Below are 15,743 nucleotides of genomic sequence, written 5' to 3'. Positions count from 1 at the left end.
CTCGCTGGTTTTTAGTATACCTTTCTGTTTCTTCCATATATTTTGTACAACACTGGATTCATGTAAATATTGATCACACTGCTTCCCTACATCTTTAAATTACAGGAAGTTTATGGCGACAAGTTTCCACTTTATTCATCTTGCTGCCGTCTTATTCCTGTGGTACCTGCTGGTTAACTCGGCCACTGCACGAACCAACATCACTACTGATCAATCAGCTCTCCTTGCCTTAAAAACTCGCGTCACCTCAGACCGTTATGGCATCCTGAAGAACTGGACCGTTTCATCTTCAGTTTGTAACTGGATTGGAGTCACTTGTGGCGATCGCCATCAATGAATAACTGCACTTAATGTTTCAAGTATGGATCTTACCGGAACCATCCCTCCCGAACTCGGAAACCTCTCATTTCTTGTTTCCTTAGACATGAGAAACAACTATTTCAGCGGGATTCTGCCGAGTGATTTGGTTAGTCTTCGAAGATTGAGATTCATCCGATTGAGTTACAACAATTTCACCGGGGGAGTTCCCTTTTTGTTCGGTTTATTGCCTCAACTTCGATACCTGTCTCTCAGAAACAACAGCTTTACTGGTTTGAGATTATTCCTTCGCTCACTTTCTAATGAAACGAAGCTCGAGACACTGGACATGGGATTTAATTCTATTCAAGGTGAACTCCCTGAATCAATAAGCTATCTTCGTGAACTCAAGGTTTTGAGCATAGAAGGTAACTATCTTTCTGGTTCCATCCCTTCTTCACTAGTGAACTTGTCAAGTTTAGAGACTTTGATTCTGTCTCAAAATTCAATTCAAGGAATCATACCAGAAGGCATAGGGAATCTGCATAATCTGAATTTGTTGAATCTGGCGAATAACCAACTTACGGGTTCTATACCATTCAGCATCTTTAATATCTCAACACTAGAAGTTATATCTTTCACACAAAATAACTTACCTGGTGTTCTTCCAAATGACATGTGCCTTCAACTTCCATCACTTCAAGGGCTTTATCTATCTTTCAATGAGATTCATGGCCAAATTCCATCTACTATTTCTGCATGTTCTCAGCTTCAAACCCTGTCATTGTCAAATAATAACTTTATTGGAACCATACCACCCGAAATCGTGAATTTAGAGATGTTGGATGTATTGTATCTTGGCTTCAACAAGTTCACAGGTACGACCTTACATTTTGGCAATTAATGCATGTCATTGTTGTGCTATATTTCAAATAAATGCTGCCAAATTAAGTATTCATGATATAATGTCTAGTTCCATTAGTCCAAGATCCTATATGCATTAGTTGCAAATCATGTCGGACATGATGTAAAAATTGAGTTTCCCATTGAATATTAGGCAGCAGCAATCTTATAATTTAACATCCGAGTAGCATCTTTGCATGAGCACGATGTTCTAGCTTGTTTTATCAACTTCAAATTCCATTTCTTTGAATTTGTCAGGCCCAATTCCATCTGAGATAGGTAAACTTGGTAATCTCCAGATCTTTGCCGTGGAAAACAACCTTCTTAGTGGCTCTATTCCGTCCAGCCTATTCAACATCACTTCGTTACTGCGTTTGTCATTGGCTCAAAATAAACTCGAGGGAATCTTAATAGAAGAATTTGGGAATCTCACCACGCTTATGGAACTTTATCTTGGCCATAACCACTTCACCGGTTCAAAAACTGTTAATTTATTCCTTTTCACGAGAAATTTCTTCCCCCTTTCTTGACTTTTACAGCTTGTTTTTTACTTACAGGTGTGATACCTCAAAGGTTTAGTGAACTCAAGGAATTAGCGGCACTGGACTTGGGAACAAATGGATTAAGCGGTTCCATGCCGTCAGATATATTCAACATTTCCACGTTGATATTGATTTCACTGACTGGAAATTACCTTTCAGGAAAACTTCCATCAAATATTGGTAATCTTCTTCCAAATCTTGGAGAACTTTACCTTGGTTCGAACAACTTTGATGGAGTTTTCCCGAATTCTATCTCAAACTGTTCTGAGCTGACAACTATAGACCTTTCTGAGAATAAATTCACCGGTCCAATCCCCGATTCTCTCGGGAATCTTAGATCCCTTCAAGTCCTAAACTTGGAGACGAACAACTTTACAAGTGAATCTATGTCTCCTGAATTGAGCTTTCTCAACTCCTTGACGAATTGCAGGCAGTTAACCGAATTGGCTATCAGTTACAATCCACTAAATGCCATTCTTCCTTCATCTGTGGGGAATCTATCTTCTTCCCTGCACACTGTTTATGCTTCTGATTGCAAAATTACGGGCTACATTCCGAACGAAATTGGTAACTTGAGTGGATTGGCATCATTGTATCTTTATGGAAATGAGTTGAGTGGATTTATTCCAGAAACATTAGATGGTTTATGGGACCTTCAGCGATTATCTCTTGGTAGCAATCGAATAAGAGGATACATTCCAAGTGGCTTATGCAAATTAAAGAACCTGGGAGCATTGTACTTGAGCCAAAACTTTCTTACAGGCTCAATTCCAGAATGCTTGGGAAATGTCTCTTCTCTAAGGGACATAAACCTCAGTTTCAATAACTTGACTTCGGATATACCTGCTAGCATATGGAACTTGCAAGATCTTCTCACACTTGACATTTCCTCAAATTCCTTCACTGGTTCTCTCTCCCCTCTAATAGGAAATCTGAAAGTGGCAACGTCAATTGACCTGTCAATGAACCAACTGTCAGACGATATTCCCGCTACACTCGGAGATTTGCAAAGCCTAATAGATCTTTTTCTGGCTCATAATAGATTTCGAGGATCCATTCCTGAGTCGATAGGTAACATGTTAAGTTTGGTTTCCCTAGACATTTCCTACAATAACATCTCTGGTGCAATTCCAAAGTCTTTAGAAGCACTAAAGCATCTTGTGTACTTCAATGTTTCTTTCAATCAATTATCAGGAGAGATTCCTACTGATGGTCCTTTTCATAACTTTACTAGTGAATCTTTTATGTCCAACGGTGGATTATGTGGTCCACCGATGTCATCCTGTCGAGAATCAAAGCACAAATCAAAAGTAAAACAAGTACTTCGAGTAGTCTTCATTCTTCTAGGAATTGCAGTATTAGTGTCAGCCGTCACCTTCACCTTGATACTGATTAAAAACAGAAGAAAACCCAGGCCTCCAAATGTATCAGATATATCATCTGTTGAAAGACCTCCAAAAATTTCCTATCACGATCTTTTACAGGCAAAAAATGGATATAGTGACGACAATTTTCTCGGTAAGGGAAGTTTCGGTTCTGTTTATAAAGGTGTTATGAGAGACGGGACAATTTTGGCCATAAAGGTATTTAACATGGAATTAGAAGGTGTGTTGAAGACCTTTGATGTTGAATGTGAAGTACTTCGCAATCTTCGCCATAGAAATCTCACGAAGGTAATCAGCAGTTGCTCCAACCAGGATTTCAGGGCCTTAGTGCTCGAATACATGCCCAATGGGAGTCTGGAAAAGTGGCTGCATTCTGATGGGTATTTCTTGAATATAATTCAAAGATTGAGCATAATGATCGACGTGGCTAGTGCCTTGGAATATCTTCACCATGGTTACTCCATACCTGTGGTTCACTGTGACTTGAAGCCTAGCAACGTCCTTATAGATGAAAATATGGTTGCCCATGTTAGTGATTTTGGTATTGCAAAATTTTTGAGCGAAGATGGGAGCATGACACACACCAGGACCATGGCAACGTTGGGTTACATGGCTCCAGGCAATACTCAACCTTGACTTTTTCTTCTCACTTTCCGCTCATATTTTGCTAATAATTTGTTTGAAATTGTCATTTTCAGAGTATGGGTTGGAAGGTATGGTTTCCACAAGATGTGATGTGTATAGTTATGGCGTCATGCTGTTGGAAACTTTCACAAGAAAACGGCCTAGTGATGAGAAGTTTGATGGAGATCTTAACCTCAAGAAGTGGGTAAAGAATTCACAGTCTAATGCACTAAGTCATGTTATTGATGTCGATTTAACAGGACCAAAGGAAGAAAATTTTAACAAGAAATTGAGATGTCTTAATTCCGTCCTGGAATTAGCCTTGAATTGCATGGCAGAATCGCCTGGAGAAAGGATGAACATGAAAGATGTCCTTGCAGAACTAAAGAAAATGAAACTTCAGTTAATGTCAGATTAATGGGGACTCAGAAATTCCGGTAAGAATCAATGTAAACATATCGTTCATGAGGCAATATAAATATCTTCCTCTTTGCGTTTGTGTGTGTGTAGAGCAAAAGCAATTGCAAGAAGGGGTTGGTTTGGAAACCATGCTATTGACAGCAATCACTCTAATGGAGTTATAAAATATTAGAACTGTGGAAGTTTACCTCAATTATGGCCGACCAGTACAGCAGACATCATTCCAAATGAATGACCAGCATCAAAGGTGGGTGCAGTCCACTGCAGTGGATACGGGATTTTAATCCTATCGATAAATTTATAGGTGATGAGTAATGCTCCAATGAAATAAATAATTTCAAAGACAAGACAATAAAATGAAATAGCTAGGTTGATTCTACAGCAGAACAAGTTGACAGATATTAACCATGGGGAAGAAGAAATTCGGTTTGCTTTATCGTTTCGGCAATTTCTTTGAGTTAATTCTGGTCGATGCTTGTATGCTCCACTGGCTGTTAGCTGGTGTGCATAAGCCCATATGATGGTGACGGAGATCAGAAGAGCAAATCGTTCCAGTAGAGGTTATTGTTTTGCTTGAAAGTTCTTCATGTACTGAAAGATAGGAACAAATTACGTTTTTGGTCCTATAATTTGCACTTTTTCTAATTTTAGTCTTGTTATGAGACAATTTACGTTCTTAGTCCAGTAATTTATAATATTTTTCAATTTCAGTCATTTTCCCCCAAAATTGAAATATTCCTCCGGAAAATGGGACAAATTACGTTTTTGGTCCTGTAATTTGCGTTTTTTCTAATTTTAGTCCTGTTATGAGACAATTTACGTTCTTAGTCCAGTAATTTATAATATTTTCCAATTTCAGTCCTTTTCCTCCAAAATTGAAATATTCCTCCGGAAAATGTATGTATCAGTGCAAACATTTTCCTCAGTGCAAACATTTTCCTCATTGACAACCATTCAAAACCATGGTTCGATAATGTATCAGCAATGGAATGGCTTTCTTTAAGATTGAGCCACTTTCAGAGATTATGTTTAAATAATTGTTGTACTCTTTTTCTAAAAAAAAATTTGAATATGTTTGTGGATTTATTTTTCAAAGTGATGTGGATTTAGTTTTATTTTTTTTATTATATTATTTACTTACGTGGACTTTGAAAAGGCCACCAAAAATCAAAAACCCCAATTCAAATTACAGCTCAGCATTCCGGCCGCCAGCTATGCATTCCAAATTTTTTTTTAGAAAAAGAGTACAACAATTATTTAAACATAATCTCTGAAAGTGGCTCAATCTTAAAGAAAGTCATTCCATTGCTGATACATTATCGAACCATGGTTTTGAATGGTTGTCAATGAGGAAAATGTTTGCACTGAGGAAAATGTTTGCACTGATACATACATTTTCCGGAGGAATATTTCAATTTTGGAGGAAAAGGACTGAAATTGTAAAATATTATAAATTACTGGACTAAAAACGTAAATTGTCTCATAACAGGACTAAAATTAGAAAAAGCGCAAATTACAGGACCAAAAACGTAATTTGTCCCATTTTCCGGAGGAATATTTCAATTTTTGGGGAAAAGGACTGAAATTGAAAAATATTATAAATTACTGGACTAAGAACGTAAATTGTCTCATAACAGGACTAAAATTAAAAAAAGTGCAAATTACAGGACCAAAAACGTAATTTGTCCCTGAAAGATATAGTTAAAGAATACATTAGCCAATAATTCTACGTGATTTATCCATTTGTAGTTGCAAAAATTCGAACTTTCATAGAAAACGTTGAACACAAATTTTAGCTTTCAAATATATGTAAGATTAGTAATGACACATGAGAGAAGGCAACAAATAAGATGAACGTTGGAATGTCAATTTCCACGCATCGCCCAGCCTGAGAGTAGTGCATCAGAACATCTATATCTATGTACTTATAAAAATGTGGATAAAAGATATTGTTTTTTCTAATTGTGCAATGACAAAATTAAACTTCTATACACACTTCAAGAATAGAATGTAACTCATATATTAATTTTATCAAATAACTCATTTTTATACTACATTTAAATGTTTTATCCTTTTAATTTTCTATCTACATTTTTTTTCCAAAATGACATTGTTTTCCAATTGTGCAATGATAAAATTAACCTTCTATACAAACTTCAAGAATAGAATGTAACTCATATATTAATTTTATCTAATAACTCATCTTTATACTACATTTAAATGTTTTATCCTTTTAATTTTCTCTCTACATTTTTCCCAATGATTTTATCGTAATTTTGTAATTTATATAAAATGTGGATAAAATATATGTTTTTCAATATACAATGACAAAATTAACATTTTATACACAATTCAAGAATAGAATGTAACTCATATATTAATTTTATCAAATAACTCATCTTTATACTACAATTAAATGTTTTATCCTTTTAATTTTCTATCTACATTTTTTTCCAAAATGACATTGTTTTCCAATTGTGCAATGATAAAATTAACCTTCTATACAAACTTCAAGAATAGAATGTAACTCATATATTAATTTTATCTAATAACTCATCTTTATATTACATTTAAATGTTTTATCCTTTTAATTTTCTCTCTACATTTTTCCCAATAATTTTATCGTAATTTTGTAATTTATATAAAATGTGGATAAAAGATATGTTTTTCAATATACAATGACAAAATTAACCTTTTATACACCATTCAAGAATAGAATGTAACTCCTATATTAATTTTATCAAATAACTCATCTTTATACTACATTTAAATAGTTTTATCTTTTTAATTTTCTCTCTACATTTTTTTCAATGATTTTATTGTAATTTTGTAATTGTATTTTAGTGCAATTTCTAACGAAGTAATAAATTATAGTATCACAAAAAGATATATGAAAAATTTATAAATATATGTGCAATAGTAGAATAACTAACATATTTTATGGGTTTTTAACAAAAAATTGAAAGTAAAGAGTTTAATTTTGATTTTAAAAGATAATACGATTTAAAAAATATATAAAAAAAATCATCTATAACGAATATATATGCTATATGCATAATTATTTTATTAAATTGTATAACTAAAAAATTACATGTATTGCTTGTAAAATCAATCATCAATCAAAATTTTGAATATGTAATTAATGAAAAGAGAATTAATGGGCAATAAAAAGATTCTAAATTATTTTCTACTGTAAAAACAATATATGATATAACCCTTATAATAAATATAATTATAATGAGCATTGATTATCATTTGTCAAAATATTAGAATTTTTACATATGATATTTAATATCTTTATTTAATTATTTTGAAATCAAATTAATAATTCAATAGATCAAAAAATAACATTTTTTTATGAAAGTTTATTTCTTTTATTATATTTCAAATTTTAATGGTAAAAATCATATCAATAGTTTAAAATCTATATTTGATAGTTATTATATGAGATTATTTGATATTTATCATATAATCTTATTTGAATGCGCATTTCTTTACATATGTTGATTTATTTATTATTTTAAAACTTATTTAACAAGAAATCAATAGTCATCAATGTTAGGGAAAGATCGATATATAGAAGTTTATTATCCATGATATAGAATTGTAAAAATAAAAGGTAAAAAAATTCTTTAGGAGGTTAAATTAAATATTATGAATTATATTTTACTATCAGTATTACTATTTCATTTGTTTTAATATTGTTTTTATGAGTTAGTCACAGTGATTTTAAATCATAATAATTATTATCTTTAGTATGCTTCGTTTTTGTAGATTATGATTTATACATTGATAAAGTCCATAATTTAGTTAATTTTTAGGTTACTATGCTTTATACGTGGGGTTTGAATATATAATTTTTTAAAAAAATTTGTTTCAGTTCATTTTGTTCTATATATTATGTTCATTAATTACAATTTATTATATAAATTAAAATCAACTACATGAATTTTAATTTGAGAAACAATTTTGAAAGTAAATTATATAAGTTCTTAGAAATCATGAGAAATTGAGCTCATATAAATAAAAAAATGATTCAAATTATTTTTTACAAAGTCAATTTTTTTTTAATTTTTAATGTCACTGCTCATGCTAGTATAATTAAAGGAAGGCACAATTTCTGCATACATCAACCATGTCAATGCGAAGAAATGGCCATTTGATTCAGAATTTGAAATTGAAATTTCAAACATACCACTGGGAAGCCTATATCAAGCAGACCAAAGCCCACAAGAGAAATCACTGGAACCATTCCAAGTGGACTAAATAACCTGGAAGAGTCTTTTGAAGACCGTTCTTCTAGTGTGGGAGCTACCACTTCTAAGTCAAAATATAGATTAAAAAAGCTACTTAAATGAGTCCTTTGAAGACAATTCTTCTAGTATGGAACCTACCATGTCTAAGTCAAATTTTTTTATGGAAGGATTGCCTCATAACCAGTGGTGTTGTACTGTGGTGTTGCCAACACCAAGTGCAGATACAGTATAATCTACACATTGCCTGACATTTTGATATTTCATCATATCCGAGGCATATTTAGGACATGCATATTTGATTTTTTTCGTGAATTAATCATGAGCAGTGACATATCTGTTTCTATCCTATGATAGCTGATGAAAACTTGATTACCCAAACTTTGAATTTATGTGACTAACTGTGTCAGTGGATTATAATCGACGTTGGTTTTATTAGGGATAATTTTTTGGAATCGTCGTAACACGAGTTTGAATCAATTTTACCGTTAGATGAGAATGTGAAGAGCAAAACTGCAAATCAAGCTTGCAAATTATTACCTTTACAGTGTGGATTTTTTGGAACAGAAAGATTGTATCGTTTTTTTTACCGTTAGAGTATATATACATTATTATCGTTGAATCCATGTTAATTACTCTTGCTTATTTTCACTGATTACTCTCAATCGTTTCTTGCCCTCGTTTTTTCTTCCCCGCGTAACTCTTGAATTCTCTCGTAACCTTCTCTCATAGTATACAGATGGCTGACAATAAATTCGACCCACTGGATATACGAAGTGAAATGGCTGCTAGCCATAATGTTCCGCCCCCTGAGGCAACACCACCAGGAACACCGTCCAATAGTGTTCCCTACCGAAAATCCTATTACAGATGGCGGTTGCTGCTCCGGAGCCCATTCCACTGGAAGAAATTTCTCCTGGTGAGCCGGAAAATCCCTTTCATATCGATAATCCTCCGGATTACGAGGCTTATCGGAGGGCATTTACCCCTCAACCTATGCGAAGAAATTCAAAATGGCAAGCATGGTATACCCCTGATTTCTCTCCTGCGAAGAAGCCCCGCTCTGACTCTTTTATTCTGGATACTGACTTCTCGTTTGGGGATGACTCTGATGATGAAGATTTCGAGTTGATCACAAGACCACGCCCCTCTGTTGCAGCAAAGCATACTACTGCTTCCTTCTACGCAACAACACCACCGACCGTGACTGAGCCATAGGAAGCCCTAGGTGAGTCCAATTTTTCTTCGGTAGACAAGGAATCTTTGGCCGAATTTCTCAATCGTCTAAGAAAAGAAAAGGCTGCAAAGAAAACTCCCGCTAGTGATAAAGAAGCTGATGCTGAGCCTGATGAGGAAATGGCTCAAGAAGAAAATAATGGAGAATCCTCTGATGCTGACTCTGGTTCAGCCGATGATGATATTTCAGATACTGCTTATGTTGGCAGTGGTGTTGACAACACCATGGACAATACCTCTGATGAAGACTATGATCTTGCTGCTAGTTTTTCAAATGCTTTCTACTCTGAGGATGCCGTGGGCCGATGGCATCTGTATGCTCTCCGAGAATTTATTGAGGAATGGAACGTGGACATCGAGGCCTATGAAAGGTATAACTTGATCTCGTTCCTGACAAATCAACAATTGATCGCAACGGTGACCTCTGTTATGCCCTATCCAAAGAGGCCATTGCGAGAATTCTATGGAAATCTGGCTGCTGCCATCGGCGATGTGAATTCCACTCGCTTCGGACGGGTGTTTGTGCGCGGTGCCATTTACCAGTTCTCCCCTGAAGTTATCAACGAAAACAATGATGGCACACAAATTTCTACCGAGGATGCTCCTCTATCTAACATTGATGAAATCACCACTATATTGACTGGGGGTGTTATCACCAAGTTCTCAGTCCGGCCTCATCTCCTGCCTGCTGCTACTTTAACTTCCTTCTATTCAGTACTGCACAAGACAACAATCAGAAATCGGACTCCCTCCTCAAACACCACGGTGGTAACTAGGCCGCAAGCCTTTATCTTGTTTTCCATTGGTACTGGTCGCTCCTTCAATTTCGGACAGTTGGTGTTCAACACTGTCTTGCAATTTGCCGAAGGAGGATTGAAGTCGACAATGCTCCCCTTTCCATCCCCGATCTATGTAATTCTAGAATCGCAGGGGTTTTTCAAGGAAGAAGATGAACACTTGATAGAAATAGGGGAATCACTGAAAATTGCCCCAGCCTACTTCAAGGGGAATTGGAAATTAGATCTTCCCTGGTTTGCTACTGGTGTTGCCACTGATGTTGGCAACACGGCTTCCTCATCCATCTCAACCCCTGAAGGGTATGTTGTGCTTTCGGCCTCACATCTTCAAGCACAAATTGACTTTGGTTTATAACATATTCAAAAGGCCAAAGAAGTCATTGCATACCATGAGGACCTAGTGGCTGAATATAGACTAATTCTAGATGTTGGCTTGCATTTTGGTCAAAAAAGGGGGGTAGATAGTGCGCCAAAAATGACAAAGAAAGATGATGATGCTGGCACCTCACCCCCTGCAGGAGCTAATACAGACACAGAAGAAGAACAAGAGTGTTCGGGTTTCTGTAGTCTGTATTTGAGTCCTTGTTTCTCTTGTTTCTTTACGTCTGTTGCTGAGTCCTTATGTTTTTGTTGCTCTTATGTTCTTTTTACTGCTTAATGAATTCCGATTTCACGTGTCTTCGTATGGTTTCTTATGATTTCCATTGTTCTACGTTGGTGTTGACAACATTGTCGACAACATCACTGATATAACATGTTTAATTCAGGGGGAGATGGACTTTAAACGCATGGGGAGATATACTCTTTCACTCATGGGGAGCTTAACTGACTTTGATTTTCGCAAGAATTATCATTTTTGGATGTTTTTTCCAGAAAGGCAAAAATGGTGAGATTGAAAGGAATATTTTATTCCTTTAAAATTTTTTTGATTTGACTAGATTAAAATATTTGGCTTGATTTAATTTTAGATAATAAGACCTTGGTTGACTTATCTCTAGATATTATAAGATTTGATCTTAATATGGTATTTATCTCTTAGATATTTTATCTTTCATTTGAAAGAATTTTATGTATAATAAACTCTTGTTTCGATATTTGTAGGATTGACTTTATGAGAAGATAATGTGGCAAGATATTGGTGCATATATATTTGGAATGTTGAGAGGAAAGAGGGACGGCTTGGAGAAGATCTTTACGCAGCTGCTGGAGTTTTGCTTTGAATATACACGACGTTCAGAGTTGTTGAAGATTTTCGTGTGAAAAGTTTGTGTGATTGATTCACAGACTCAAAGTGTTGTTGATTGGTGTTGACGGTACTCAAGAACAACACTGCGTGAATTTTTGGGTGAAGAGTGGTTTCGTTCGTTTTAAGCAACACATCATTTTGTTTTTATGCATCTAGTTTTTAGTTTTGTTTATTTTAATGCATCTTAATTACTTGGAGTGTCAAGAAATTTGGTTTTGTTATTTTGCTAGTATTGATTTGTGTAAACGATTTACATAATTTTCTAGTGAATTTTTGTCACGAGTCATTGCACAAGTATTTGTACTTGTGCATAATTTACACCTGGTCTTTATTTAATCAAATTAAACTTGTGTGTTATTAATTAAATTACGTTGCATGTTGTGCACTCGTGTTGACAACATCAGTACACAACACTAACTTCTGATACACACAATATATTATTTCTTGCATGTTCATGATCAACCACCCTTTCAAGTGTCTAACAGAACGGAAAAGATTCCCAAGGGAGTATGAAATACAACTATGACACCAGATATATTTTGAAATTTAATTTTACATGTACACACATATCGTATTATTATTATTATTATTATTATTATTATTATTATTACATGGGGTGCTGTGGATTTCTAGAATCGAACACATACATACATATTCCCTAACTATTGGGATATATTTGGTAGCTCAAGTTTACTATTGTTGCTTTTTTTTTTTTAATAAATAAGTGGAAAGAGTACGATATTAATTCATTCAAGAATATAATATTTATTATTTATTTTTATTAATCATTAAAAATATTTGTACTGCTTTGCTTTTGCATAATATTTTTTTTTTTTTTGTAATCGGATAATATGATTTTATTAGTAATTTTCGTCCATCTCTCCAACTTTGGAATTTTTCTTCAACTTCATCTATTGCTATCTCCCATACAGGTTATTGCCAATAGTTTTTGTATTTATTCAAAGGATTTTGGATTATTCCAATGAAAACTGAAATAGGTTCTAAAATAAATAGGTCCACATGTGGAAATATCCAAGAGTGGATGTTATTCTAGGTGATCGTTAGGCTGCCGGCGAAGGTTTTGTTCAAATTCAAAATTGTCTCAAAGAAATGGTTTCCTATGATTTCTGATCCTTCTTTTGCATGCTCGCATGTATGTTGCCCGAACATCGCTGTTGCCGAAGAACATTGGACTATATGCATAGCCATGTGGATCATAAGGCTACAACAAGTGGCGGAGCTAGGAATATGACTCTGTTCGGACTAGAATTTTAAACTCTAAAATATTTTAATATTTTAAATTGATATACCCGGACTAATATCGTGTTAATCCAAAATTATACAAAATTTACTTATAATTTTTTTAAAAAAAATTGGGCTACCGGGCTTAAGCCCGGTGGCTCCGCCACTGGCTACGATGAAGCACATTCTTGTGAGAAAGGTGCTGTGCGACTGCATGAATTTGATCAAGAGATTGTCTTTGCGTAAAAGAATAGTGAATGGCCTACCAACTATTAGAATTTTTTTAAAAAAAAAACATTTTAAAATAAGATAAAGAAATTCAAAATGAAATTAATAACTCAAAATTTCTTAATTGCAAAAAATTTTGGTGAAAAAACCGATCTATTATGCCATTGGTATGTAAAGAAATTTGAGTAATCTCAACTCCAAGATTTGTGTGGATTTCAACAAACGTATTCAAGAAAATCATTCATACCGCAATCCTCCCCGCCGATGGACTCCATCGTCATCTTCCCGAACATACTCATCTTCGTGAGGAGACGAACGTCGGTTGTTTGTTAAAATCGATACAAAGGAGATTTCTCGGCATATAGAAGAACAATGAAAAACTTTACATCCAAATAAAAGAAATTGTGAAATACCGTTTCTCGATTTTAGCTTGGTATTTACGGTACTTGTTAGAATGAAAGTATCCCACCAGAAGATTTAGGTTGGAAATAGTCAGCCGTTTGATTTTAACTAAATTCAAGAATTTAAATGCCGATTGTTTAATTTTATTTTTAGTGAAACAACTAATTAAACAATGAATTTATTTAGGAATCGAAATTAAAAATGTTCTTGAAACGTAGGAACATGAAGTTTCTTGAATTCAACACATAAAAATTTAATATGAATACAAGAAAGATAGCGTCTGACCAAACTAAACTTGCTTTTCCAAACAAAAATTAACTTGCAGATTCAATATTGATGAATATATCAAGAAAATGAACATCGATTCAAGAACACAAATCATGGAGAAAGAGCGCACGATCAAGCAACTATTATAACGAAAACTTTACATAAAAAAAATGGGTACCAAGATTTATGATACCATCTTTCTTGTTCTTCGATTGATCCGAGACCACTCAGTCTTGCATCTATAGAAGAAAACAGGCAGTAGAAGCGGCTCAGGCAGCAGCGGTGGATTCACCGTTCCTAGATCAGATTGATCGGCCGATGCGTCCACCGCTGCCGCTCGAGCTTCCCCCACTACTGATTTCTTATTCTTCCACAAGAAACGTTGGTTCCCTCTTCTTCGTTGAAATCGGCATACACATATATATAAACATAAAATATGAAGAAGGACGTATTGGAATAGGAGTCGGTGGTTGGTTGTTTCGATTTTGACGTGTTTTAGTTCGGTTGGATTTGTGTATATATCCGATTTATTATATATATATATATATATATATTACCTTTTTTTTAAAAACCGTAACGTGATTAAATAAGGATAGATGAATAATTACATATTTATCTAATATTTGGTTAAAATTTTAAGATATATTAATAATCATTTTGACCCGATTTAAGTCCCAATTTTATGATTAATTATTTGATTATTAATCTAACAAATTAAGTTTGATAAGTTATCCACACACCACAAATTACATTTTTATCTTCTTATCTCTTATGAAGATAAATATTTATTAAATTCTAATTTATTGTGTTTAATGATTACCGTAATATTTTCAAATATATTTCTAATAAATATATTTAAATTAATTTTAATAAACATAAATTATAATTATAAATATTTAATTATTTTAAAAATATTTATAATTATTAAAAAACAATAATATTATAATATCATTAAACTTTATTTAACATTAAAATGAATATTCAAAATATTACACTATTAATTATCTATCAAATTATTTTAAAAATATTTATAATTATTTTAAGAAAAACAATAATATTGTAATTATTACTAAAATTTTATTTAACATTAACATTCAAAATATTATTGTTATTTTAATTATTAAAGTAAATATATATTTACACATTTATTTCTAATAAATATATTTAAATTAATTTTAATAAATGTAAATTATAATTATAAATATTTAATTATCTATCCAATTATTTTAAGAATATATATTTAATTAGCATTTGGGACATTTTAGTCATTACAATAAAATTTACAAAATTAATCCATCATTTTAAAATCATACCAAACACCATGTTATTTATCTCACCATACTATTAATCCATATATCTCATTTTTTAATCACTCTAATTATTAATTATTTACTTATCCTATCACATGTACCAAACGTAGCCTAATAAATTTTATAGAAATATAGTGGTATCAAAATTAGATTTTTGTAAAATTTAAAAAGTCAAATAGTATTCATATTTTTATTTTTTAATACTATATATATAAAAATATACAGATAACCAATTATATTATATATATATATATATATATATATATATATATATATATAAACACTAGGGATATGTTTTTCTTCTCTCACCTTAGAGACTTTAATTGTAGAGTTGGTCTCTCACATATACTTTAATTTTAGAGTAGGTCTCTTATGAGACGGTCTAACGAATTTTTATCTGTGAGACGAGTCAACCCTATCGATTTTTACAATAAAAAGTAATATTCTTAGTATAAAAAGTAATATTTTTTCATGTATGACCCAAATAAGAGATCTGTATCACAAAATACGATCCGTGAGACCGTTTCACACAAATTTTTGTCTTTTTTATATATAAAAATAGTCACATACAAACCTTAAAACACCAGGGAT

At 33.0% G+C, this 15,743-nt stretch overlaps 1 protein-coding gene and 1 long non-coding RNA gene across 2 annotated transcripts; one reads left to right on the top strand and one right to left on the bottom strand.

Annotated features, from left to right (window-relative positions):
- Positions 1-58: 58 nt before the first annotated feature.
- On the top strand, positions 59-4,308 carry LOC142519066 (uncharacterized). Its single transcript, XM_075621959.1, has 4 exons — positions 59-1,175; positions 1,459-1,674; positions 1,758-3,746; positions 3,826-4,308. The coding sequence occupies exons 1-4, from the start codon at positions 362-364 to the stop codon at positions 4,167-4,169; spliced, it is 3,363 nt and encodes a 1,120-aa protein (XP_075478074.1). The 5' UTR covers positions 59-361; the 3' UTR covers positions 4,170-4,308.
- Positions 4,309-4,365: 57 nt separating this feature from the next.
- Positions 4,366-8,447, bottom strand: LOC142519067 (uncharacterized). Its single transcript, XR_012813700.1, has 4 exons — positions 8,367-8,447; positions 6,000-6,059; positions 4,578-4,762; positions 4,366-4,457 (listed from the first exon to the last, which is right to left on the bottom strand). It is a non-coding gene; the product is annotated as an uncharacterized LOC142519067 (long non-coding RNA).
- Between the last annotated feature and the right edge of the window lie 7,296 nt (positions 8,448-15,743).

Source organism: Primulina tabacum, chromosome 11, assembly GCF_025594145.1.
Source record: "Primulina tabacum isolate GXHZ01 chromosome 11, ASM2559414v2, whole genome shotgun sequence".
Taxonomy (NCBI): domain Eukaryota; kingdom Viridiplantae; phylum Streptophyta; class Magnoliopsida; order Lamiales; family Gesneriaceae; genus Primulina; species Primulina tabacum.
Note: the sequence above shows the minus strand (reverse complement) of the source record. Positions and strands in the feature narration are given on the sequence as shown.

What these genes read in the sequence shown, in the direction of transcription:
- LOC142519066 (XM_075621959.1), top strand. Translation starts at nt 362, where the DNA reads ATGGATCTTACCGGAACCATCCCTCCCGAACTCGGAAACCTCTCATTT. An exon ending in TGGCCATAACCACTTCACCG is followed by an intron (nt 1,675 to 1,757) that starts GTTCAAAAACTG and finishes TTTTACTTACAG; the next exon opens with GTGTGATACCTCAAAGGTTT. An exon ending in GTTGGGTTACATGGCTCCAG is followed by an intron (nt 3,747 to 3,825) that starts GCAATACTCAAC and finishes TGTCATTTTCAG; the next exon opens with AGTATGGGTTGGAAGGTATG.